Consider the following 27,051-nt stretch of genomic DNA (forward strand, 5'->3'; position numbering starts at 1 on the left):
CCCACCCTTCCTCTTTAGACCTTCAACTGATTAGATGAAGCCCACCCTTCCCCTTTAGACCATCAGCTTATTAATTAGACAAGGCCTACCCTTACCCTTTAGACTTTCAACTCATTAGATGAGGCCCACTCTCCTCGTTTAGACCTTCGACTGATTAGATGAGGCCCACCCTTCCCACTTTAGACTTTTGAATGATTAGATAAGGCCCACCCTTCCCCCTTTAGACCTTTGACTGATTAGATGAGACCCACCCTGCCCCTTTAGACCTTCAACTGATTAGATGAAGCCCAGCCTTCCCCTTTATAACTTCAACTTATTAATTAGATAAGGCCCACCCTTACCCTTTAGACTTTCAACTGATTAGATGAGGCCCACTCTCCCTATTTAGACCTTTGGCTGATTAGATGAAGCCCAGCCTTCCCCTTTAGACCTTCAACTTATTAATTAGATGAGGTCCACCTTTCCCCCTTTAGACTTTTGACTGATTAGATGAGGCCCACTCTCCCCATTTATACCTTCGACTGATTAGATGAAGCCCACCATTCCCCTTTATACCTTCGATTGATTAGATGAAGCCCACCTTTCCCCTTTAGACCTTCAACTGATTAGATGAAGCCCACCCTTCCCCTTTAGACCTTCCCTTCCCCTTTAGACCTTCAACTGATTAGATGAAGCCCACCCTTCCCCTTTAGACCTTCCCTTCCCCTTTAGACCTTCAGCTTATTAATTAGATAAGGGCCACCCTTACCCTTTAGACTCAACTGATTAGATGAGGCCCACCCTCTCCCTTTAGGCCTTCAACTGATTAGATGAGGCCCACCTCCTTTAGACCTTTGACTGATTAGATAAAGCCCACTCACATTCTCCAGTCCAATCTCTTTTCCTGGAAATCAGTTGATTGTGAACTTGACATCTACAAAGCACCTTCGTAGCAGCCCCTGAGTCAGGGTTTGATTCAATAATTGGGGACTGTAGCCCAGTCAGGGGACATGTCATTACTGCCAGGTATCTGAGACAGAGAGCAAGAGATGAAAGGGAAACAGAGAGACTGAACCCAAAAGAGGTACACACAGGAAGATGGAGATAGAGAGAAACCCAAAGATGGGGGTGGAAGATGGTGAGATGGGGAGGAAAGAGAGACAGAGAGAGAGAGACAGAGAAAAGAGGCAGAGAGACCAAGAGAGAGAGGCTCAACAGCAAGACTCCAGAGAGGGTGACTAAGGGTGAGGGATCTGCGTGACCTGCATCCCAAGACCCCGTGGGTGCCCCTCTCCCAGCCACCTCTCTCCAGCTCAGGGGCTGTATCTTTCTCCCATGGGGAACTCCAGTTCCAGCCCAGGGCTGTCCCCAGCGCCCTGTTCCCTGCCACATAGTTAACATCCCCCCAGTTGCCCCTTGCACACCCCCGTCCTAGACCCAGCCATCTGTCATTCCGTTACCTTCCACCCCCGCGCCAGCCTCCTCCCTGGCACCCACTTTCCACTGACCCCTAGGGGTCCCCCACGTCGAGGTGCCAGGATGACAGCTTCAGGCTTCAACCATCCCTTCTCTGAGCTCCGTCGGCCCCAGGGGCTTAGCACCTGCTGTACCCTGCCCAGGTTTCACACTCACAAGCTCTTCCAAAGGCCACCCTGTTCATCGTCAACTATGAGGCCACATAAGTGGATCTGTCTCAGATCTTTACCCCAGGAAAAGCCCCTGGCCAGGCGCAGTGGCTCACGCCTGTCATTCCAGCACTTTGGGAAGCCAAGGAGAGTGGATCACCTCGAGGTCAGGACTTCGAGACCAGCCTGGCCAACATGGTGAAACCCCATCTCTACTGAAAATACAAAATTTAGCCTGTGGCAGCTAAAGGGGGAAGGGTGGGCCTCATCAGTCAAAGGTCTAAAGGGGGAAGGGTGGGCCTCATCTAATCGGTCAAAAGTCTAAAGGGGGAAGGGTGGGCCTCATCTAATCAGTCAAAGGTCTAAAGCGGGAAGGGTGGGCCTCATCTAATCAGTTGAAGGTATATAGGGAAGAGTGGGCCTCATCCAATGGGTCAAAAGTCTAAAGAGGGAAGGGTGGGCCTCATCTAACCAGTTGAAGCTATAGAGGGGAAGGGTGGGCCTCATCTAACCAGTCAAAAGTCTAAAGGGGGAAGGGTGGGCCTCATCTAATCAGTCAAAGGTATATAGGAGGAAGGGTGGGCCTCATCTAATCAGTCGAGGGTATATGGGGGAAGGGTGGGCCTCATCTAATCAGCTGAAGGTATATATGGGAAGGGTGGGCCTCATCTAATCAGTCGAAGGTATATAGGGGAAGGGTGGGCCTCATCTAATCAGTCAAATTTGTGGTGGTGGGCACCTATAATCCCAGTCACTTGAGAGGCTGAGGCAGGAGAATCACTTCAACCCAGGAGGCCGAGGTTGCAGAGAGCTGAGATCACACCACTGTACTCCAGCCTAGGCAACAGAGTGAGACTCCGTCTCGAGGGAGGAAAAGAAAATGAACACAGCCCACTGAGTCCCAGGCTGAGCTCGTGAAGATCTGACAGCCTGAATCCTCCTTTTTCTCAGATCATCTGGGAGGAATTCACCCCAGAGGAAGGGAAAGGCTACCGCGAAGAGGTCTTGACCGTGAAGGAAATTACCTGAGACCCAGAGGGTGTAGGAATGGCGTGGACATCTCCGCCTCCGTGACACTGGGGAACTGTTTTCTTGTTGATGATGCTGTGAGCCTTTATATAATTTTCTATGTTTTTATTTAAAAACATGATATTTGGGGCCAGGCGCGGTGACTCACGCCTGTAATCCCAGCACTTTGGGAGGCCAAGGTGGGCAGATCACCTGAGGTCAGGAGTTCAAGACCAGCCTGACCAACATGGTGAAACCCCATCTGGACTAAAAATGCAGAAATTTACCCAGGTGCGGTGGCGGATGCCCATCATCCCAGCTACTCGGGAGGCTGAGGCAGGAGAATTACTTGAACCCGTGAGGCGGAGGTTGCAGCGAGCCAAGATCGCGCCATTGCACACCAACCTGGGTGACAGAGCAAGATTGCATCTCAAAACAAATAATAATAATAAATAATAAGTAATAAAAACCTGGTCAGGCTGGTCTCGAATTCCTGACCTCGTGTGATCCACCCACCTCAGCCTCCCGACATGCTGGGATTACAGGCGTGAGCCACCACCCCCGGCTGACTTGCCTCCATTTAAAGCCTTTACCATTGGTAAGCTGACGTCCCAGCTTGCTCCTTCCCCCATGGGAGCTGTCTACCTTTGCTGCTTTCTGGTTTTACCTAGGAGTGGGTGGGGTGGGGGTGGTGGGACCCAGACGAGCCTGAGAGAGATCCAAGGTCTAGACTCAGGGTCTGGAAAATACCCAAAGGAGGAGGAAGAGAGGCTGTGGCCCTCCCTTGGGGTGGAATGAAAAAGAGGCATAGGTGCTCACGGCTGTCATCCCAGCACTTTGGGAGGCCGAGGCGGGTGGATCACGAGGTCAGGAGATCGAGACCATCCTGGCTAACACGGTGAAACCCCATCTCTACTAAAAATATAAAAAAATTAGCTAGGCGCGGTGGCGGGTGCCTGTAGTCCCAGCTACTCGGGAGGCTGAGGCAGGAGAATGGTGTGAACCCGGGAGGCGGAGCTTGCAGTGAGCCAAGACTGCGCCACTGCACTCCAGCCTGGGCGACAGAGTGAGACTGTGTCTCAAAAAAGAAAAAAGAGGCCTAGGTTTGTATGGTGCATGACAGTATGATACATATAAGCAATTCTCATTCTACATGGCAGCTACAGCCCACAGATTTCCTGCAAACGTTGGAAGAACAAATACAGAGCCATTACCTCCTAGAGGAAATACAAGGTTAGATCCCAAGAGTTTCTCTTCACAGTTGTAATCAACCAATCAACCAATCAACGCATGACCTTGTTTGACATGTCCTTCTGTTTAAAGTCCCCTTAATTGGTCGGCAGCGGTGGCTCACAGCTCTAATCTCAGCACTCTGGGAGGCCAAGGCAGGTGGATCACGAAGTCAGGAGTTTGAGACCAGCCTGGCCAACATGGAGAAACTCCGTCTCTACTAAAATACAAAAAATTAGCCGGGCGTGGTGGCAGGTGCCTGTCATCCCAGCTACTCAGGGAGGCTGAGGCAGGAGAATCGCTGGAACCCGGGAGGCGGAGCTTGCAGTGAGCCGAGATCACGCCACTGCCCTCCAGCCTGGGCGACAAGAGCAAAACTCCACCTCGAAATAAATAAATAAATACATAAAGAATACATAAATACACACATACATACATACATAAAATTTAAAAATAAATAATAATAAAACTATCAAAGCCTGGGAAGTCAGTTTGAGACTGTTTCTGTGGCCGGCGGGTTCTGAGAAGGCAGAGATCACAGCGTGTGCAGGAGGAGGTTGGGGACGCCTCGAAGTGGTTGTAGTGAATGATAACAAGGTAGAGAATGGCAACCACAGAGCTTCATCCTTCTGCCATCCTGGAGACCAGGAGTGTGAGGTCAAGGTGTCTCACGGTGGAGCTTCCTCCAGAGGCCCCGGGGGAGGGTCCTTCCCGCCCCTCCCAGCTCCTGGGGTCTCCAGGCGTCCCTGGGCTTGTGGCTGCATCACTCCAGTCTCTGCCTCCATCTCCACGTGGCCTTCTCCTCTGTGTCTGTGTCTCCTATTCTGTCTCTTAGAAGGACACCTGTCATCGCATTAAGGACCCACCCTAATCCAGGATGATCTCATCTCCAGATCCTTCACTTAATGACATCTTCAAAGACCTTTATTTCCAAATAAGGTCCCATCCACAGGTTCTGGCGGGTAAGGGATGCAGATGGAGCTTTTGAGCGGACTATAGTTCAACCCACTACAATTGTATCCAGTTCCTTCTGGAGGCCCTAGAAGAGGATTCTTCCTGCCTCTCCCAGCTCCTGGGGGCTCCAGGCATCCCTGGGCTTGTGGCCGCATCACTCCAGTCTCTGCCTCCATCTCCACATGGCCTTCTCCTCTGTGTCTGTGTCTCCTCTTCTGCCTCTTAGAAGGACACCTGTCATTGCATTTGGAGCCCACCCTAATCCAGCATGTTCTCATCTTCAGATCCCTTAATGACATCTGCAAAGACCCTATTTCCAATTAAGATCCTATTTCCAATTAAGATCCTATTCACAGATGGATGTGAATTTTGTGGGGGGCGGACACCATTCAACCCAGTACAGTTACCAAAAAGCTGTATTTTGCCAGGCGCGGTGGCTCACGCTTGTAATCCCAGCACTTTGGGAGGCCGAGGCGGGCAGATCACGAGGTCAGGAGTTCGAGACCAGCCTGACCAACACGGTGAAACCCCGTCTCTACTAAAAATACAACAATTAGCCGGGCGTGGTGGTGGGTGCTTGTGATCCCAGCTACTCAGGAGGCTGAGGCAGGAGAGTCGCTTGAACCCGGGAGGCAGAGCTTGCAGTGAGCCGAGATCACACCACTGCCCTCCAGCCTGGCAACAGAGTGAGGCTCCATCTCAAAAAGTAAATAAATAAATAAAACTGAGCATAGTTGGAGCCCCTCATCCCCATGACCCCTTTGAACAGTACCCCAGGGGACGGTATGTGAAGTTCAGACAGAAGTGGGTCAGTTTTGCAACTGCCAGGAACCGTGGCCCCTGCCCTGGGTGGCTCTGAGCAGTGGCAGAACCAGCCACATTGCAGGAGCCGGGAACCAGGAGTCAGCCTCATGGTGGGGGGAGGGTGGGGGGCTGGAGGGTGCCTCATTTTCCCGGGACAGACCTGCACGTCCACCCTCTTAGAAGCCAGGGTAAGAGCAAAGAGTCAGCACGCAGTGTGAGAGACCCACTGGCCATGGAAGGTCTCAGCGACACCATCCCTAGGAGGGTGTTGCAGGGGCCTGTGGGGCTAGTTCCTGGTTCCGGGCAGCCTTTACTGTCCAACCCAGGCAGGCCTGGTTTCCGTGACCCCAGTATTGCCCGTGGAATTCCCCTGAGACGTGGGGCTTTCCTGGCGAACTTTCCCAGCGAAAACGCATCCGGTCGCAGGGTCTGCAGCCCCCTCACTCCTGGGATCCCTGGGGAAGTGGGGCTGACTCTTTGAGATTTCTTTTTTTTGTTTTTTTTTTGAGATGGAGTCTCGCTCTGTCACCCAGAGTGGGGCTGAGTCTCTGAGATTTCTTTTTTTAATTGTTGTTTTTTGAGATGGAGTCTCGCTGTCACCCAGGCTGGAGTGCAGTGGTGTGATTTGGGCTCACTGCAACCTCCACCTCCCGGGTTCAAGCGATTCTCCTGTCTCAGCCTCCTGAGTGGCTGGGATCACAGGCGCCCGCCACCATGCCCGGCTCATTTTTCGTATTTTTGCAGAGACGGAGTTTCACCGTGTTTCCCAGGCTGGTCTCGATCTCCTGACCTCGTGATCCACCCGCCTCGGCCTCCCAAAGTGCTGGGATTACAGGCGTGAGCCTCCGTGCCCGGCTGACTACTCCCAGTTTAATTCACCCCAGGCAAATGCAGGCTGGATGGGCTGGGACATCACGGACGATAAAGGGTGTGGCGGGGGATAGAGGGGCCAGGGGAGAGTGGTTGGCTCACTATGCCTCCCCGAAGGATGTTCACATCCCAATCCTTGGAACCTCTGAAAATGCCTCTTTCACGGCAAAGGGGTCTTTGTAGATGTCGTTAAGTAAAGGATCTGGAGATGAGATCGTTCTGGAGGGGGGTGGATGGTAAAGGCAAAGACAGGTGTCCTTCTAAGACACAGAAGAGGAGACACAGACGCAGAGGAGAAGGCCACGTGGAGATGGAGGCAGAGACTGCAGTGATGTGGCCACAAGCCCAGGGACGCCTGGAGCCCCCAGGAGCTGAGAGAGGCAGGAAGGATCTTCCCCTAGGGCCTCCAGAGGGAGCTCAACCCTGAGACACCTTTTTTTTTGTTTGTTTTCTTTTCTTTTTTTTTTTTTTTTGAGACGGAGTCTTGCTCTGTCACACAGGCTGGCGTGTGGTGGCACGATCTCAGCTCACTGCAACCTCTGCCTCCGGGGTTCAAGCCATTCTCCTGCCTCAGCCTCCCCCAGTAGCTGGGATTACAGGCACCCGCCACCATGCCTGGCTAATTTTTGTATTTTTTAATAGAGACAGGGTTTCACCATGTTGGCCAGGCTTGTCCTGAACTCCTGATCTCATGATCCATCCACCTAGGCCTCCCAAAGTGCTGGGATTACAGGAGTGAGCCATCACACCTGGCCCGACACTGAGACATCTTGATCTCAGATTCATGACCTCCAGGACTGGGGGATAGGATATTATGATCAAGGTGCGGCCTCTGGCACAGAGATTGGCAAGGCCTGAGGTTGCTGCAGCAGGCACACAGGAGGGCTGCATCACCGGAGGGAGACCTGAGGTCTCCAGCCATCACCCAGGCTGGGGAAGAGCAGCAGACAGAACCCCAGAGGAAGGTTAACCAAAGCCAGGTCCCATCCCACTTACCTGACCACTGTGCACCCCTCAACATCCTCACAAGGGATGCCTCAGCCTCCCAAGTAGCTGGGATTACAGGCACCTGCCATCATGTGCAGCCCATTTTTTTCTTTTTCTTTTTGAGACGGAGTCTTGCTGTGTCGCCCAGGCTGGAGTGCAGTGGCACGATCTCAGCTGACTGCTACCTCCGCCTCCCGGTGTTCAAGCAATTCTCCTGTCTCAGCCTCCCCAGTAGCTGGGATTACAGGCACCTGCCATCATGTCCAGCTCATTTTTTTCTTTTTCTTTTTGAGACGGAGTCTTGCTCTGTCGCCCAGGCTGGAGTGCAGTGGCACGATCTCAGCTGACTGCTACCTCCGCCTCCCGGGGTTCAAGCAATTCTCCTGTCTCAGCCTCCCCAGTAGCTGGGATTACAGGCACCTGCCATCATGTGCAGCCCATTTTTTTCTTTTTCTTTTTGAGACGGAGTCTTGCTGTGTCGCCCAGGCTGGAGTGCAGTGGCACGATCTCAGCTGACTGCTACCTCCGCCTCCCGGGGTTCAAGTGATTCTCCTGCCTCAGCCTCCCCAGTAGCTGGGAGGCGGAGGTAGCAGTGAGCCGAGATCTCAACACTGCACTCCAGCCTGGGTGACAGAGCAAGACTCCATCTCCACAAAAAAAAAAAAAAAAAAATTAGCTGGACATGATGGCAGGTGCCTGTCATCCCAGCTACTCGGGAAGCTGAGGCAGAAGAATCGCTTGAACCCGGGAGGCGGAGCTTGCAGCGAGCCGAGATTATGCCACTGCACTCCAGCCTGGACAATAGAGCGAGACTCCGTCTCAAAGAATAAACAAAAAGTCGGCTGTGCTCCTGGCCTGTGCGGCACACACACGAGGGTCTGCACACACAGGTGCATGCCTTGCTGCGTTAGGGAGGTTCTATTTCAGGTGTCTCCCATCTGTGCTATCTCTCAGACTCACCCACGACCCCTTCTCATTTCCTTGTTTCTGTTCCTCCCGCCGTGTGCAGGCCGGAGTCCTGCCAAGGCCGCCACCCCTCTCGCAAATTTCTGAAGCTATTCCCAATTGCCTCCCTCCTCTGCCACCAGCCCAAGGAGTTTTTCAGAATGACCCCTGCCGGGTGCATGGCTCACATCTGTAGTCCCAGCCCTTTGGGAGGCAGAGGCAGGTGGATCACCTCAGGTCAGGAGTTCAAGACCAGCCTGACCAACATGGTGAAACCCTGTCTCTACTAAAAATACAAAAATTAGCCAGACATGGTGGCAGGCACCTGTAGTCCCAGCTACTTGGGAGGATGAGGCAGGAGAATGGCATGAACCCGGGAGGCGGAGGTTGCAATGAGCTGAGATCTCGCCACTGCACTCCAGCCTGGGCTACAGAGTGAGACTCCGTCTCAAAAAAAAAAAAAAATTAGCTGGACATGATGGCAGGTGCCTGTAATCCCAGTTACTCGGGAGGCCGAGGCAGGAGAATTGCTTGAACCCTGGGAGGCGGAGGTTGCAGTGAGCCGAGATCGTGCCACTGCATTCCAGCCTGGGCGACAGAGCAAGACTGTCTCAAAAATAAATACATACATACATATATACATACATACATAAATACATAAAATGGCCCCCACCAGGCATGGTGGCTCAAGCCTGTAATCCCAGCACTTTGGGAGGCTGGCAGATTGCCTGAGGTCAGGAGTTCAAGACCAGCCTGACCAAGAAGCTGAAACCCCGTCTCTACTAAAAATACAAAAATTAGCCAGACATGGTGGCGGGCGTCTGTAGTCCCAGCTACTCTGGCGGCTGAGGCAGGAAAATCACTTGAATCTGGGAGGCGGAGGTTGAGGTGAGCCGAGATCATGCCACTGCACTCCAGCCTGGGTGACAGAGCAAGACTCTGTCTCAAAAAAAAAAAAAAAAAAATTAGCTGGACATGATGGCAGGTGCCTGTCATCCCAGCTACTCGGGAGGCTGAGCCAGGAGAATGGTTTGAACCCGGGAGGCGGAGGTTGCAGTGAGCCGAGATCGCGCCACTGCACTCCAGCCTGGTGACAGAAAGAGACTCCATCTCCAAAAAAAAAAAAAAAAAAAAAAAGATGTGAATTCTGAGCCTGGAGGAGGAAGTAGGAGAGGAGAGCTGTGGAGACCAGAAGTCTGAGATTCAAGTTCTTCAGGGCCACGCTCCCTCTGGAGGCCCTAAGGGAGGGTCCTCCCTGCCTCTCCCAGCTCCTGGAGGCTCCAGGCATCCCTGGGCTTGTGGCCACATCACTCCAGTCTCTGCCTCCATCTCCACGTGGCCTTCTCCTCTGTGTCTGTGTTTCCTCTCCTGTCTCTTAGAAAGACACCTGTCATTGGCTTTAGGGTCCATCCTGCTCCCAGAAAATCTCATTTGAGTTAATTATATCAGCAACAACCCTCTTCTCAAATAAGGTCATGTTCTGAGACTCCAGGTGGACATAAATTTGGGGGGCGGTGGGGAGAGAGGCAGCTCACCCTGGAGTAGCAGGAGAGACAAAAGGAGCCGGGGCAGGGCCGGGCGCTGTGGCTTACACCTGTCATCCCAGCAGTTTGGGAGGTCAAAGTGGGCGGATCACTTGAGGTCAGGAGCTCGAGACCAGCCTGGCCAACACGGTGAAACCCTGTGTCTACTAAAAATAGAAAAAATTAGCCGGGCGTGGTGGCTGGCACCTGTAGTCCCAGCTACTCCGGAGGCTGAGGCAGGAGAATCACTTGAACCTGGGGCAGAGGTTGCAGGGAGCTGAGATCGCACCACTGCACTCCAGCCTGGGCGACAGAGCAAGACTCTGTCTCAAAAAAAAAAAAAAAAAACAAAAAAAACATATCTTAGTGGTCAGGTGTGGTGGCTCACGCCTGTCATCCCAGCAGTTTGGGAAGCCGACAAGGGCAGATCACCTGAGGTCAGGAGTTCGAGACCATCTGGCCAACATGGTGAAACCCCGTCTCTAGTAAAAATTTAAAAATTAGCCAGGTGTGGTGGCAGGTGCCTGTAATCCCAGCTACTTGGGAGGCTGAGGCAGGAGAATCGCCTGAACCTGGGGCAGAGGTTGCAGGGAGCCGAGATCACACCACTGCACTCCAGCCTGGGCGACAGAGCAAGCAAAGTGAGACTCCGTCTCAAAAACAAAAAAAAAAAACAACAGGAGCCGGGCTGCAAGGTGGAGGCTCCAGGGAAGGGCTGAGGTTGGGCTGGAATTCGGGAAGGGTGCCAAGAACGAGAGAAGACTTGATACATTCAGAGGGAGGGGAAGGGCTGTCTGGGAGTGCCTGTGCTGAGTAAACAAATAACAGATTTCAGCGTTGGAAAGGGAAGTCGGGGACAGGTTGGTGGATGCCCCATTCAGGGCTGGACTTTACTAAGGGTTTTTGTTGGTTTGTTTTTTTCTTGTGACAGAGCTTGCTCTTGTCACCAGGCTGGAGTGCAGTGGCGCCATCCTGGCTCACTATAACCTCCGCCTCCCCGGTTTAAGCAATTCTCCTGCCTCAGCCTTGGGAGAAGCTGGGATTACAGTCACCTGCCACTACGCTTGGCTAATTTTTAAATTTTTACTAGAGACGGGTTTCACCATGTTGGCCAGGCTGGTCTCGAACTCCTGACCTCAGGTGATGCGCCCTCATTGGCCTCCTAAAGTGGTGGGATGACAGGTGTGAGCCACCACAACTGACCACTAAGATTTTTTTTTTTTTTTTGAGACGAAGTCTTGCTCTATCGCCCTGGCTGGAGTGCAGTGGCGCCATCCTGGCTCACTGTAACCTCTCTCCCAGGTTCAAACTATTCTCCTGCCTCAGCCTTGGGAGAAGCTGGGATTACAGGCACCTGCCACCACGCCCAGCTAATTTTTAAATTTTTACTAGAGACGGGGTTTCACCATGTTGGCCAGGCTGGTCTCAAACTCCTGACCTCAGGTGATCCGCCCTCATCGGCCTCCCAAAGTGCTGGGATTATAGGCGTGAGCCACCACCCCTGACCACTAAGATATCTTTGTTTTTTTTTTTTTTTTTGAGATGGAGTCTTGCTCTGTCGCCCAGGCTGGAGTGCAGTGGCGCAATCTCTGCTCACTGCAACCTCCGCCTCCTGGGTTCAAGTGATTCTCCTGCCTCAGCCTCCTGAGTAGCTGGGATTACAGGCACCCACCACCACACTGGGCTAATTTTTGTATTTTTAATAGAGATGGGGTTTCACTATGTTGGGCAGGATGGTCTCAATCTCTTGACCTCAAGTGATCTGCCCGCCTCGGCCTCCCAAAGTGCTGAGATGACAGGCATGAGCCACCGCACCCGGCCACTAACATATCTTTAATAAGATCTGTCATCTGAGACCGGGGGCCACCTCCCTGTCTGGGTGCCCTTTCCCATGGGACAGGGAGGAAACACAGGTAGGAACCCCTGGACACCGGCATTGACGCCTCCAGGGCTGAATTTACTATGTCAGGAAGTTGCCCAACCCTGCCTGAATAGCTAGCACGAATTCTAATTATAGCAAACAGAAACACTTGCAGGAAAAAAAAAAAAAATGAGAACGAGAACATGACAGTTTTCAAAGAAAGAGTCTTTCTTTCAAGGAAAGTCAGGTTCATGGTTACGAAGCTGCTGACCCCAGGATCCCAGCCTGTGGGAGACAAGGGGGTCTCTGAGAGCCCCCACCCCTCCCCACTGCCATATCCTTATTGGGTCTGAGTTTCAGGGGTGGGGCCCCGGCTGGAGGTTATAAAACAGCTCAATTGGGGAGTACAACCTTTGGTTTCTCTTTGGGGAAAGCTGCTTTCAGCACATACGGGAAGCTATCGGAAGCATCCTAGGATCAGGACACCCCAGATCTTCTTGACTGGAGCCACGAAGGCTGTTTCTTCCACACAGCACTTTGATCTGCATTTAAGGTGAGGTCCCCTCTCCAGGGTGGGATGAGGGAAAAAGAGGGCAGGCAGGGGAGGCGGTGGACTGTGGGTTCCTAAGTCCATGCTGGCAGACACGGGGCATTGGCACGTAACAGGTTTCTGCTGAGACCTGCTGTCCGTGGGCACCACACCGCACATTGAACGACCTGGTACCAAAGAAGGATGTTTGCAATCTCATTCATCATTTGTAACTGGATCGCAGGCTGAAGCCATCATAGCATGTTAGATGCCTTGGGTTTATAAAGGTGATAGCATTAGAAGTAATTTGACTGTGTTTTCTGCTTTTTCGGTGTACTTGTTGGAAAATGTAAGCAACTACACGTGGCTACAGTTCTCTGTTTATTAGAAAGTGCTGGTTCAGCTAGTCAAGGAGCTCACGCCCAGGGCGAGCTGACTGCCAGCCGGGGAGCTGCTTTTGGGACTGGGACCCCAGCCTGCTTGTAGTGTTTCTTAGTGGTTTTCAAAGGCTGGTGGGACTCATGATGTTCCAGACGGCTGGTGAAACCTCAGGTCCCTCCTAGCAGTTTTATTCACAGTAGCCAAGAGGTGGAGACAGCCTTCATACCCATCTATAGATGAATGGAGAAATGTAATGTGGTCCATCCACACAGTGGAATATTACACAGCCATGAAAAGGAACAAGCAGCTTTATTCACAGTAGCCAAGAGGTGGAGACAGCCCTCATACCCCCATCTATAGATGAATGGAGAAATATAATGTGGTCCATCCACACAGTGGAATATTATGCAGCCATGAAAAGGAACAAGGCTCTGCCACAGGCGGCAATGTGGGTGAATGCTGAGGGCATCATGCTTCCTAAGAGAGGCCAGATACAAAAAGATACACAGTGTCTGTATGATTCCACGTATTCCCTATGTCCAGATACAGGCAAATCCACAGAGACAGAAAGTAGATGAGTGGTTGCCACAGGCTGGGGAGGGAAGGATGGGTCTTTAATGGGTGTGGGGTCTCCTTTTGGGGTCACGACAATGTTCTAGAAGATAGAAGTGGTGGGTTTTTTTTGAGACAGAGTCTTACTCTGTCTCCCAGGCGGGAGTGCAGTGGTGCGATCTCGGCTCACTGCAACCTCCACCTCCCGGGTTCAAGCAATTCTCCTGCCTCAGCCTCCCAAGTAGCTGGGACTACAGGCACCCACAACTATGCCTGGCTACTTTTTGTATGTTTAGTAGAATAGTAGAGATTTTGTATGTTTAGTATGTTTTGTATGTTGGTCAGGCTGGTCTCAAACTCCTGACCTCAAGCAATCCACCCCCCGCCCCCTCCCAGCCTCCCAAAGTGCCGGGATTACAGGCGTGAGCCACCGCGCCCGGCTAGTGAAAATCTTTATCAACAAATGTTAAGAGCACAGATTTCCTAACGTTCTTACTCCGGCGTCTTCCTGGACCACAGCCCCTACAGGCAAGTGTGACCGTGCATAGTGTGCCCAGCACATTTTGGACAGCGAGGCCACTATGGGCAGTCACCCCCTGGTCTCTTGGCTGAGCTGACTCTGTCCCAAGGGAGACTCTAGAGATTGCCTGTTGCCTTGGAGGTGGGTTCTGGTCCCTCTGCCCAGGCAGGAAGGGGCTTCAAAGCCTGTAGAACCTCATTTCACCTTTTCTCTGCTGCCCTCAGTCCCGTCCCCTGCCTGAAGGGGCTCAGCATTTTCCAGGCTCACCCCTTCCATTTATAATTTGGAGACAAGCAAGGTCCACTGATGCTAACGCCATTTGGTTCTTTAAAAGACGTTAGGCCGGGCACGGTGGCTCACGCCTGTCATCCCAGAACTTTGGGAGGCAACGGTGGGCGGTTCGCCTGAGGTCAGGAGTTCAAGGCCAGCCTGACCAACATAGTGAAACACCGCCTCTACTAAAAATACAAACATTAACTGGGCTTGGTGGCAGGTGCCTGTAGTTCTAGCTACTCGGGAGGCTGAGGCAGGAGAATCGCTTGAACCCGGGAAGCGAAGGTTGCAGTGAACCGAGATTTTGCCACTGCACTCCAGCCTGGGCAACAAGAGTGAGAATCCATCTCAAGACAAAACACACACACAAAAAACATTATTTATGGTGGTGATGGGTTTTTGAGGACAGCCCATTAGATTTGGCACTTGAGGACCAGGCACTGAGATTCGTGTTTATCATCCCAGCACTTTGGGAGTTTGAGACCAGCCTCGGCCACATAATGAGACCTTGTCTCTACAAAAGAATTAAAAAACTGCCAGGCGCGGTGGCTCACGCCTGTAATTCCAGCACTTTGGGAGGCCGAGGCGGGCGGATGACGGGGTCAGCAGATCGAGACCATCCTGGCTAATGCGGTGAAACCCCGTCTCTACTAAAAATACAAAAAACTAGCCGGGCGTGGTGGCGGGCGCCTGTAGTCCCAGCTACTCGGAGAGGCTGAGGCAGGAGAATGGTGTGAACCCGGGAGGCGGAGCTTGCAGTGAGCCGAGATCGCACCACTGCACTCCAGCCTGGGCGACAGGGCGAGACTCTGTCTCAAAAAAAAAAAAAAAAAAAAGAATTAAAAAATTATCTAGGCGTGGTGGTGCACCAGGAGGCTGAGCTGGGAGGATCATTTATACTGGTGAGTTCGAGGTTCCAATGAGTTATGATTGAACCTTTGTACTCCATCCTGAGCAAAAGAGCAAGACCCCATCTCTAGAAATAGAACAAAAAATGCATCTCAGTACCTCCCCACCACACCCCAGTCCCTGTATGATTCTGATACTTCACCCAAGTGAATGCCTTCAGCTGATAAGCAATGCGGGATCCTCTCCAATCCCTTCTCCGTGATACCCCCTGTTCAGTTAGAAGCATTTACGTTTTTTTGTGTTTTTTTTTTGTTTGTTTGTTTGAGACAGTCTCACTCTGTTGCCCAGGCTGGAGTGCAGCGGCGCGATCTCGGCTCACTGCAACCTCCGCCTCCCGGGTTCACGCCATTCTCCTGTCTCAGTCTCCCAAATAGCTGGGACTACAGGCATGCGCCATCACACCCAGCTAATTTTTGTATTTTTAGTAGAGACGGGGTTTCCCCATGTTGGCCAGGCTGGTCTCGAACTCCTGGCCTCAGGTGATCCTCCGACCTCGGTCCCCAAAAGTGCTGGGATTACAGGCGTGAGCCACCACACCTTTCGCTCCCGGTGTATCACATTCCATTTGCGTAAAAGTTGCTGCTTGTGGAATCCTTGATACTTCCATTGTGGAGATGCTCAATTTCCTGGAAGCCCCAAGGCTCTTGGCAATGGGTCAGGAGACTTTGAGCACCTCCAGCAGAGACCCTTGAATGACAGAGGCTGGAAACAGCCCTGAACCAACCAGTAGGGAGATTTTAAGCCTTCATTCCCAGCTGGGGATCCTCCAGGTAAGACCTCCTGACGGGCCCAGGGAGATTTTTTCCCCCTGGGGAAGGGGTGGTCCCCGAGGCAGGTGAGGCTCTCAGGCACCCCGTGGCAGGGTGGAAAAAGGAAAATCTCTTTGTGTGGCAGTCCCAAGCTGGTCCCTGAGGCAGGTGAGGCTCTCAGGCACCCCATGGCAGGGTGGAAGAAGGAAAATCTCTCTGCGTGGCAGCCCCAAGCTGGTCCCCGAGGCAGGTGAGGCTCTCAGGCACCTCGTGGCAGGGTGGAAGAAGGAAAATCTCTTTGCGTGGCAGCCCCAAGCTGGTCCCCGAGGCACCATTACCCAGAAGGAAGAGTCTGGATTCTTTTTACTGCTGCTAACAGAGGTGTTAAGCGTGTTTGAGAAACATGAGTGGGGCCCGGCCGGGCGCGGTGGCTCACGCCTGTCACCCCAGCACTTTGGGAGGCCGAGGCAGGCGGATCATGAGGTCAGGAGATCGAGACCATCCTGGCTAACACGGTGAAACCCCGTCTCTACTAAAAATACAAAAAAAAAAAAAAAAAAAAAATTAGCCGGGCGTGGTGGCGGGCGCCTGTAGTCCCAGCTACTCAGGAGGCTCAGGCAGGAGAATAGCTTGAACCGGGAGGCGGAGCTTGCAGTGAGCCGAGATCGTGCCACTGCCCTCCAGCCTGGGCGACAAGAGTGAAACTCCGTCTCAAAAAATTTAAGAAAATAAAAGAACTCCACTTCCCAAAGGTATTGGCTAACTCCACGGGCAAAACCATACCCCTTACAATGCTGTTTTAAGATTCTTATGTATCTCTTCTAACTCCAACCTGTCACCATTTTAGATCCAAACCCACCAGTCACGAACCTAAGGATGAAAGCAAAGGCTCAGCGGTTGACCTGGGACCTTAATAGAAATGTGACCGATATCGAGTGTGTCAAAGACGCCGACTATTCTATGCCGGTAAATCATACGCTCTATTGTTTTTTATTTTTATTTTATTTATTTATTTATTTATTTTTCTGAGACGGAGTCTTGCTCTGTCGCCCAGGCTGGACTTCGGTGGGGCGATCTCGGCTCACTGCAAACTCTGCCTCCCGGGTTCACGCCATTCTCCTGCCTCAGCCTCCTGAGTAGCTGGGACTACAGGAAGGTGCAACCTCACCCGGCTAATTTTTTTGTATTTTTAGTAGAGATGGGTTTTCACCGTGTTAGCCAGGATGGTCTCGATCTCCTGACCTCGTGATCCGCCCGCCTCGGCCTCCCAAAGTGCTGGGATTACAGGCGTGAGCCACCGTGCCCGGCCCAGACTCTCTATTGTTGACAAACGAGACGTTCCCGTCTTCTGCAGGAATCTCAGAATCAATACTGCTCCCATTGCTGGTGTCATGACTACCTGGTTTCTGCCCCGAAGTCAGCTGTGGGACTGGAAGTGTCTTTGGAGGGTCTGATTCCCCATCCGTGGGATATCTAAGATACCACACACTGGACAGGGTGGATGTGAAAGTGAAATGAGGCTAAGCTATGACTTCTGCAAAACCAAACCCCACGCTGGGCGCGGTGGCTCACGCCTGTCATCCCAGCACTTTGGGAGGCGGAGGCGGGTGGATCACGAGGTCAGGAGTTCGAAACCAGCCTGGCCAACATGGTAAAATGCTGTCTCTATTAAAAATACGAAAATTAGCTGGGCACAGTGGCTCACACCTGTCATCCCAGCACTTTGAGAGGCTGAGGCGGGTGGATCACCTGGGGCCAGGAGTTTGAGACCAGCCTGGCCAACATGGTGAAACCCCGTCTCTACTAAAAATATAAAAATTAGCCGGGCATGGTGGCAGGCACCTGTAATCCCAGTTATTTGGGAGGCTAAGGAAGGAGAATTGCTTGAACCCGGGAGGCGGAGGTTGCACTGAGCCGAGATTATGCCATTGTACTGCAGCCTGGGGGACAAGAACGAGACTTCATCTCAAAAAATAAAGATTAGCCAGACGTGGTGGCGGGTGCCTGTAATCCCAGCTATTCAGGAGGCTGAGGCAGGAGAATAGCTTGAACCTGGGAGGTGGAGGGTGCAGTGAGCTGAGATCGCGCCATTGCATTCCAGCCTGGGCAACAAGAGCAAAAATCCGTTTCAAAAACAATAAAAAACAAAACAAAAAAAAAACAAAAGTGTGTGCTCAGGAAACAAGGTCCTCATCACGAAATCCTTCCGAATCCCCCTCGTCATCGCCTGCGTTCTCAGGCTTTGAGAACAGCGCCAGGCCTCATGGGGTAGCCCAGGTGAGGATGTGAGCTATTTACGAGTCAGTGTGTTATGGGAAAGGAGCACGTTTCCCTGAGAACCTATTTGGTCCCCTCCAAGTGCTATGTTCATTCAATATAATTCAAATCACGGCCCTTTATGCGTCTGCTCGGGCCACCATTACAAACTCCCACAGCCCAGGAGGCCTAAACCACAGACATGATTCTCCCACAGTCCTGGAGGCTGGAAGTCTGAGATCCAGGTGTGGGCAGGGCTGGCTCCTCCTGAGGCCTCTCTCCTGGGCTTGGAGACACCGTTTTCTCCCTGTGTCCTCACAGGCTCATCCCTCTGTGCATGTCTGTGTCCTCATCTACTTTTCTTCTTCTTCTTTTTTTGAGACAAAGTTTCACTCTTATTGCCCAGGCTGGAGTGCATTGGTGTGATCTCAGCTCACTGCAACCTCTGCCTCCTGGGTTCAAATGATTCTCCCGCCTCAGCCTCCCGAGTAGCTGGAATTACAGGTACGCGCCACCACACCCGGCTAATTTTTGTATTTTTACTAGAAACGGGGTTTCTCCATGTTGGCCAGGATGGTCTCAAACTTCTGACCTCAGGTGATCCACCTACCTCGGCCTCCCAAAGTGCTGGGATGACAGGTGTGAGCCACTGTGCCTGGCCATCATCTCCTCTTCTTATGAGATGTCTTAGTCCATCTCAGGCTGCTATCACAGAATACCATAGACTGGGCGGCTTATAAACAACAGACATTGATTCTCCCACAGTCCTGGAGGCTGGAAGTCTGAGATCCAGGTGTGGGCAGGGCTGGTTCCTCCTGAGGCCTCTCTCCTGGGCTTGGAGACGCCATCTTCTCCCTGTGTGCTCAGAGGGTCGTCCCTCTGTGTGTGTCTATGTCCTAATCTCCTATTCTTATAACACTAGTCCTCTTGGATCCGGACTCTCCCTAGTGACTTAATTTTACCTGAATTGCCTCTTTAAAGACTGCCAGCTCCAAATACAGTCACATGGAACATTAGGGCGTCGATATGTGATTTTGGAGAATAGAGTTAAAACAGTCTAGAACCCCAAAGCGACTTTACCCTATACCATGGCCAACTGACTCTGAACTTTAGAACCACAAATGCTGAAACAAAAAGTTAAGGAAGTTTTGAAAAAGAAGGTGAATGAAGGAGAACCTGGCTTACTTATATCAAAAGGCACTGAAAAGCTGTCATACGCAATGTACGGATTGCTATAAGAATACACAAGTGGATTAATGAAATATGGCCGGGCGTGGTGGTGAGGCAGGAGAATTGCTTGAACCCGAGAGGTGGAGGTTGCAGTGAGCCGAGATTGCGCCACTGAACTGTCTCAACAAAAAACAAACACACAACAACAACAAAAAGAACAACAAACCAAGCAAAACAAACAGAAAAATATTTCCCTAATATTTATTGCTAAGTGGAATTATTTTTATTCAAGCTTTTGTATCTTTAGAAAAAAATTGTGGCCGGGTGCAGTGGCTCACGCCTGTAATCCCAGCACTTTGGGAGGCCGAGGCGGGCGGATCATGAGGTCAGGAGATCGAGACCATCCTGGCTAACACGGTGAAACCCCGTCTCTACTAAAAATACAAAAAAATTAGCCGGGCGTGGTGGCGGGCACCTGTAGTCCCAGCTACTCGGGAGGCTGAGGCAGGAGAATGGCGTGAACCCGGGAGGCGGAGCTTGCAGTGAGCCAAGATCGCGCCACTGCACTCCAGCCTGGGCGACAGAGACTCCATCTCAAAAAAAAAGAAAAAAATTAATGCACACACACACACACACACACACACAAATTCCTTGACAAATACAAAATAGAGTTCAAAGCATGCCCTCCGTGCTGCCCACACCCAAAGCACCTGCCGGCCTGCTAGGGACAGTGGAAGTCCCTGGCACTCCCCGTGTCCCGAGCACCAGGCAGACAGGGATCCCTGCTGGTCTTTCAACTCCCTTAGGGTTCCAGGCGGGGCTGGGAGGTCCGGACGTCGCTCCGGGTCCTGGTACTCAGGTGGCCCACAGGTGGTCACGGTGCCTGTGCAGGTGGCACTACTGCGGTGTCCCCCCCCGGACACCACCCCATATGGCGGTCAGCTCTCTGCTTCCCAGGGCCCTGGGGAGAGCCCACGGTCCCTGGTCCCCCCAGGATGGCCCCTGGTCTGTGACCGTCTCGCCCTTTCCCCCTAGAGTGCGACCAGGAGGAGGGCGTAAACGCGTGCCTGGCGGACGTTGCTGCTGATCGCGCTGGGGACGCTGCTGGCTTTGGTCTGCGTCTTCCTGATCTGCAGAGTCTCGCTCTTGTGGCCCAGGCTGGAGTGCAGTGGCGCGATCTCGGCTCACTGCAGCCTCTGCCTCCCGAGTTCAGGCGATCCTCCTGCCTCAGCCTCCCAAGTAGCTGGGGTTACAGGCACCCAGCAGCACACCCAGCTAATTTCTGTATTTTTAGTAGAGACGGGGTTTTGCCATGTTGGCCAGGCTGGTCTCAAATTCTTGGACTCAGGTGATCCAGCTGCCTCAGCCTCCCAAAGTGCTGGGATGACAGGCATGAGCCACCTCACCCAGCCTGTATTAGTATTGTTATTATTATGTTTTGAGTCTTGCTCTGTCACCCAGACTGGAGTGCAGTGCAATGGTGTGATCTCGGCTCACTGCAGCCTCCGCCTCCCAGGTTCAAGCGATTCTCCTGCCTCAGCCTCCCGAGTAGCTGGGACTACAGGCGTGCAACACTGCGCCCAGCTAATTCTTGTATTTTTAGTAGAGACAGGGTTTCACCATGTTGGCCACATTGGTCCTGAACTCCTGGCCTCAAGTGATCCCCCTGCCTTGGCCTCCCAAAGTGCTGGGATTACAGCCGTGAGTGACCGTACCTGGCCCCTTGAGAATTATTCACAAAAGACCAGGGGCCAAGTCCTCTCTGCTAGCTGCCCCCTGCCAGGAGGTCTGTAAAGCCGAAGCTGAGGGCTCTGGTGGGACCAAGGGTGTCCCCAGGGTGGAGGAGGCAGGGCTGGTCCTCCCCTGCCCTGCCCAGCTGGCCTGACATAGAGGACGGAACGCCATGCTTTCTGGTCGGGAAGGGGCCTGGGCTAACGTCAAAGCTGTCCACTTGGACGGGCCAGGATCTGTCATACAGACCAACTGCAGTTCTCAGTCACCAGCTGGGTCACCCCAGGCCCTGTCTCCTTTTTTTTTTGAGATGGAGTTTTGCTTTTGTTGCCCAGCCTGGAGTGCAATGGCACCATCTCGGCTCACTGCAACCTCTGCCTCCTGGGTTCAAGTGATTCTCCTGCCTCAGCCTCCTCAGTAGCTGGGATTACAGGGATGTGCCACCACGCCTGGCTAATTTTGTATTTTTAGTAGAGACGGGGTTTCTCTGTGTTGGTCAGGCTGGTCTTGAACTCCTGACCTCATGTGATCCACCCGCCTCGGCCTCCCAAAGTGCTGGGATTATAGGTGTGTGCCACCATGCCCAGATAATTTTGTATTTTTAGTACAGATGGGGTTTCTCCATGTTGGTCAGGCTGGTCTCGAACTCCTGACCTCAGTTGATCTGCCCGCCTGGGCCTCCCAAAGTGCTGGGATTACAGACATGAGCCACCATGACTGGCCAGGCCCTGTCTCCATCCTGCTGGGCATCAGAGCTTCACAATCTGTCAAATGGGTGCCGTGGTGATTTCTGTATCCCGAGGGAAGGAGGAGTGGGGGGGGAGGAGGGGGGAGGGAGGAGGAGAGGGGAGGGGGGAGGAGTGGGGAGAGGGAAGGGGAGAGGAAGAGGGGGAAGAGGAGAGGGGAGAGAGGAGGAGGAGGAGGGGGAGGAGAGGGGAGGGGAAGGAGGGGAGATGGGGAAGGCGGAAGGGGGAGGGGGAAAGGGGGGAGGAGAGGAGGGAGAAGGAGGAGGGGGAGGGAGAAGGGGGAGGAGGGGGAGGCAGAAGGGGGAGAAGGGAGAGGAGGGGGAGGGGGAGGTGGAAGAGGGGGAGGGAGGAGGGGGAGGGGGAAGAGGGAGAAGGGGGAGGGGGAAAGGGAAGGAAGGGGAGGGGAAGGGGGAGGAGGGGGAGGGAGAAGGGGGAGGAGGGGGAGGGAGAAGGGAGAGGAGGGGGAGGGGGAGGTGGAAGAGGGGGAGGGGAGGGGGGAGGGGAGATGAGGAGGGGAGGAAGAAGGGGGAGGGGGGAAGGGGGGAGGTGGAAGACGGGGAGGGGAGGGGGGAGGGGAGATGAGGAGGAGGGGGATGAAGGGGGAGGGGAGGGGGGAGGGGAGATGAGGAGGAGGGGGATGAAGGGGGAGGGGGGAGGGGGGGAGGTGGGGAGGGGGGAAGGAGGGGAGGTGGGGGAGGTGGGGGAGGGGGGAGGGGGAAGGGGGGAGGTGGGGGAGGGGGGAAGGAGGGGAGGTGGGGGAGGTGGGGGAGGAGGGAGGGGGAGAGGGGGAGGGGAAAGAAGGGGGAGGGGGAAAGGAGGAGGGAGGAGGGGGGAGGGGGAAGAGGATGGGGAGGAGAGTGGAGGGAAAGTGGGGGGAGGAGGAGGGGGAGGAGGAGGGGGGAGGGGGAAGGGGGGAGAAGAGGTAGGATGGGGAGGGAGGTGGGGGGAGGAGGGGGGAGGGAGGAGGGGGACGAAGGGGGAGGGAGGAGGGGGAGGATGGGGAGGGAGGTGGGGGGAGGAGGAAGCCCTTGCTGCAAGCTGTCTCAGGTCGTAAACTCAGTGACCTGAGGCACCAGGGGTCTGTCTTGGCAGCTGCACCCCTGGGTGGCTCCGGTACCAGCGCCTGCCTACGATGATTGTTGGCAGCGTGTCAGGGCCTTAGGGGCGGGGAAAGTAGAGACCCCTCGAGTAGGTGACTTGAGTGTTTTGCTCCGTCCTGGCACTGCCTGTCCTGGACACGCTGTGTCCCGGATGATGATGAGCTGGTCAGTGCTGGGTTCAGAGCTGGGCCATTTCTCTTTCCTTCGAGGTATCTGGTGATGCAGAGACTCTTTCCCCTCATCCCTCACATGAAAGACCCCATCGGTGACAGCTTCCAAAACGACAAGCTGGTATGGTGTGTTTTCTGCCGCGGGACGGGTCTGGGGGCATGATGGCCACTTTGGGAGGCCCAGGCGGGTGGACAGCTTGAGGCCAGGAACTCGAGACCAGCCTGGCCAACATGGAGAAATTCCGTCTCTACTAAAAATACAAAATTAGCTAGGCGTGGTGGCGGGCGCCTGTAATCCCAGCTACTCGGGAGGCTGAGGGAGGAGGATCACTTGAACCCTGGAGGTGGAGGCTGCAGTGAACTACGATGGAACCACTGCATTCTGTTTGGGTGACAAGAGTGAGATGGCCTGGACTAGGAGGCTGGACACCTGTCTGCTGGTGCTGGTGGGTGGCTGGGAAAAGCTGCATGACGAAGGGAGTGGGACACTGGGCTCCCAGCCCACCGTGATCACAGGCTGTCTCCGCGCCCTGCACACCAGGGCAGACCAGATTGTTTTTTGTTTAGATGGAGTTTTGCTCTTGTTGTCCAGGCTGGAGTGCAATGGTGCGACCTCGGCTCACTGCAACCTCCACCTTCCCGGTTCAAGGTTCAAGCGATTGTCCTGCCTCAACCTCCCGAGTAGCTGGGACTATAGGCATGCACCAACACGCCCAGCTAATTTTGTATTTTTAGTATAGACGGGGTTTCACCATGTTGGCCAGGATGGTCTCGATCTCCTGAGCTTGTGATCCCCCTGCCTCGGCCTCCCAAAGTGCTGGGATGACAGGCGTGAGCCACCGTGCCCGGCCCAGTTTTCAACAAGTTTTTAATGATACCTCTGTCCCTAAGAGAAACGAAGGGCAGAGGAAAAGGAGGCAGACATTTCTGTCAGATTTTGTTGTTTTGTTTTTTTTTTTTGAGACGCAGTTTTGCTCTCGTTGCCCAGGCTGGAGTGCAATGGTGCAATCTTAGCTCACTGTAACCTCCGCCTTCCTGGTTCAAGGTTCAAGCGATTCTCCTGCCTCAGCCTCCCCAGTAGCTGGGACTACAGGCTCGCACCAACATGCCCAGCTAATTTTTGTATTTTTAGTAGAGATGGGGTTTCACCATGTTGGCCAGGATGGTCTCGATCTCCTGACCTCATATTCCCCCTGCCTCGGCCTCCCAAAGTGCTGGGATGACAGGTGTGAGCAACCACGCCTGGCCCACAGAGCAGATCTGACATGGGACAGGCCCCCGCGGATCAGGACGTGGGCTGTGTTATCTGGGGGTGGCCGACTCACCCTGCCTCCTCCTCTCATCTCTGCAGGTGGTCTGGGAGGCGGGCAAAGTCTGCCTGGAGGAGTGTCTGGTGACTGAGGTACAGGTCGTGCAGAAAACTTGAGACTGGGGTTCAGGGCCTGTGGGGGGCTGCCTCAAATCTCCCTGGCCAGGCCAGGCGCCTGCACAGACTAGCTGCTGGACCTGCGCACGCAGCCCAGGAATGGACGTTCCTAATGGGCGGTGGGCGTGGGAGATGCCTGCGTAATTTAGTCTGAAGCTGCCAGGAACAGGAAAGAACAGAACTTTGTGTGTTTATTTCATGATAAAATGCTTTTTTTTTTTTTTTTTTTAACCCACTCACTGGTCCCCGTCTCTGGATTCACCCCCGTTCCTCCAACACTACAAGATTGTTTCCACTGGTTTTTTTTTTGGAGATGGAGTCTCGCTCTGTCACCCAGGCTGGAGTGCAGTGATGCAGTCTCAGCTCACTGCAACCTTCGCCTCCCGGGTTCAAGCGATTCCCCTGCCTCAGCCTCCCAAGTAGCTGGGATTACAGGTGCCCGCCACCACCCGCGACTAATTTTTGTATTTTCAGTACAGATGGGGTTTCACCATGTTGGCCAGGTTGATCTCTTGGCCAGGCTGGTCTCGAACTCCTGACCTTGTAATCCACCTGCCTTGGCCTCCCAAAGTGCTGGGATTACAGGCGTGAGCCACCACACCTGGAGTTTTTTCTTTTTTTGAGACCGAGTCTCGGTCTGTCACCCAGGCTGGAGTGCAGTGACGCGATCTCGGCTCACTGCAACCTCCGCCTCCGGGGTTCAAACGTGTCCTGCCTCAGCTTCCTGAGTAGCTGGGATTACAGGCACCTGCCACCACACCTGGCCAATTTTTGTATTTTTAGTAGAGATGGGGTTTCACCATGTTGGCTAGGCTGGTCTTGAACTCCTGACCTCAAGTGATCCACCCGCCTCGTCCTCTCAAAGTACTGGGATTACAGGCGTGAGCCACAGTGCCCAGCTTCCAGTGTTTTATAACTGCCTCCTCCAGGACTTCTGAGAAACACATCAGCTTTACTGCTTTCCGAGGGTGCCAGATGTCCAGCCTGGCCTGTCTGTCCTCTCCGGCCCCCAGTTGTACACATGACCCTGGCTGTATGGCTTTTTATTTTTTGTGACGGAGTCTCACTCTGTCGCCAGGCTGGAGTGCAATGGCACGATCTCGGCTCACTGCAACCTCCACCTCCGGGTTTCAAGCGATTCCCCTGCCTTAGCCTCCCGAGTAGCTGGGATTACAGGCGTGCGCCACCACGCCTGGCTAATTTTTGTATTTTTAGTAGAGACGGGGTTTCATCACATTAGCCAGGCTGGTCTCGATCTCTTGACCTGGTGATCCACCTTCCTCGGCCTCCCAAAGTGCTGGGATTACAGGCGTGAGCCACCGCGCCCAGCCTGGCTGCCCGTCTCTTTCTAAGCCACCTTACAGGGCTTGTGTAGCCAGGTACACTCCAATGTCCCTAAATGTGCTGTGTCCACGCACCTTTTTACCCACAGACGTGAGGAGCTGCCCACATCCGGCGGGGGCTCTGGGATCTGCCCTGACAGGTTCAGTTGTGCTCACACCCCGAGGCCAGCCTGGGCTCTTTTCTCCCCACCCTGGCCTGACCTGTGTCCCCGCCCTCATTCCCCAGAGCTGGATGGATGCTGGCTTGACTTCTGACCCCCTCCCCAGGCCCTGTCTCCCGGTTGGGATCTTCCCCACTAAGCCTCTGCTGGGTGTGAGGGCCAAACTGAAAACAGGGGTACTTGGAGCTGCAGGACCAGCGTCGCCTGTGTGTGGCGAGGGAGGCCGGGCAGCCTGGCGCAGGAAAGCAGGGAGAAGGAATCCAGGCAGCAGTGACGCTGGCAAGGAGGGAGCCCACCAGCCCACCTGCAGCCCCTGGGGACGGTCCCAACGTCTGCGGGTTGAACGTAAAACACGGAGCCCTCCCAGGGAGTCCTGGATGCCCCACTATAAATCCACAGGAAGGAACTGTTATTTTTTTTTTAGATGGAGTCTAGCTCTGTCACCCAGGCTGGAGTGCAGTGGCATGATCTCAGCTCACAGCAACCTCCACCACCCAGGTTCAAGTGATTCTCCTGCCTCAGCCTCCCGAGTAGCTGGGATTACAGGCGTGCACCACCACGCTCGGCTAATTTTTTGTATTTTTAGTAGAGACGGGGTTTCTCCATGTTGGTCAGGCTGGTCTCAAACTCCCGACCTCAGGTGATCTACCCGCCTCGGCCTCCCACAGTGCTGGGATTTCAGGCATGAATCACTGTGCCCAACCCTTTTTTTTTTTTTTTTTTTTTTGGAGACAGAGTCTTGCTCTGTCACCCAGGCTGGAGTGCAGTGGCACCATCTCAGCTCACAGCAACCTCTGCCTCCTGGGTTCAAGCGATTCTCCTGCCTCAGCCTCTCAAATAGCTGAGACTACAGGCACGTGCCACCACGGCCGGCTAACTTTGTGTTTTTAGTAGAGAAGGGGTTTCACCATGTTGGCCAGACTGGTCTGGAACTCTTGACCTCATGTGATCCGCCCACCTTGGCCTCCCACCCCCCCCCCCCTTTTTTTTGAGACAGTCTCACTCTGTCACTCAGGCTGGAGTGTAGTGGCGCGATCTCAGCTCACAGCAATCTCTGCCTCCTGGGTTCAAGCAACTCTCCTGCCTCAGCTTCTCGAGTAGCTGGGATTATAGGTATGCACCATCGCGCCTGGTTTTTAGTAGAGACGGGGCTTCTCCATGTTGGTTAGGCTGGTCCTGAACTCCCGACCTCAGGTGATCCACCTGTTTCACCATCCCAAAGTGCTGGGATTACAGAGGTAAACCACTG

General features: G+C 53.7%; 1 protein-coding gene and 1 long non-coding RNA gene across 4 annotated transcripts in view; both read left to right on the plus strand.

The window, feature by feature from the left end:
• Nucleotides 1-3,081, plus strand: part of LOC129475916 (granulocyte-macrophage colony-stimulating factor receptor subunit alpha-like) — a 39,702-nt gene extending 36,621 nt beyond the window's left edge. For all 3 annotated transcript variants that reach the window (XM_063635487.1, XM_063635488.1, XM_063635486.1), the window contains exon 12: nucleotides 2,556-3,081. In XM_063635487.1, the coding sequence (XP_063491557.1) occupies nucleotides 2,556-2,633 (78 nt within the window). In that variant the 3' untranslated portion in view covers nucleotides 2,634-3,081. The remainder of the gene's footprint in view (nucleotides 1-2,555) is intronic.
• A 9,112-nt stretch (nucleotides 3,082-12,193) lies between these two features.
• Nucleotides 12,194-26,246, plus strand: LOC134736105 (uncharacterized). Its single transcript, XR_010119821.1, has 4 exons — nucleotides 12,194-12,339; nucleotides 16,547-16,665; nucleotides 22,912-22,993; nucleotides 24,224-26,246. It is a non-coding gene; the product is annotated as an uncharacterized lncRNA (long non-coding RNA).
• Nucleotides 26,247-27,051: the final 805 nt, after the last annotated feature.

This window comes from Symphalangus syndactylus, chromosome Y (genome assembly GCF_028878055.3).
Source record: "Symphalangus syndactylus isolate Jambi chromosome Y, NHGRI_mSymSyn1-v2.1_pri, whole genome shotgun sequence".
NCBI lineage: Eukaryota > Metazoa > Chordata > Mammalia > Primates > Hylobatidae > Symphalangus > Symphalangus syndactylus.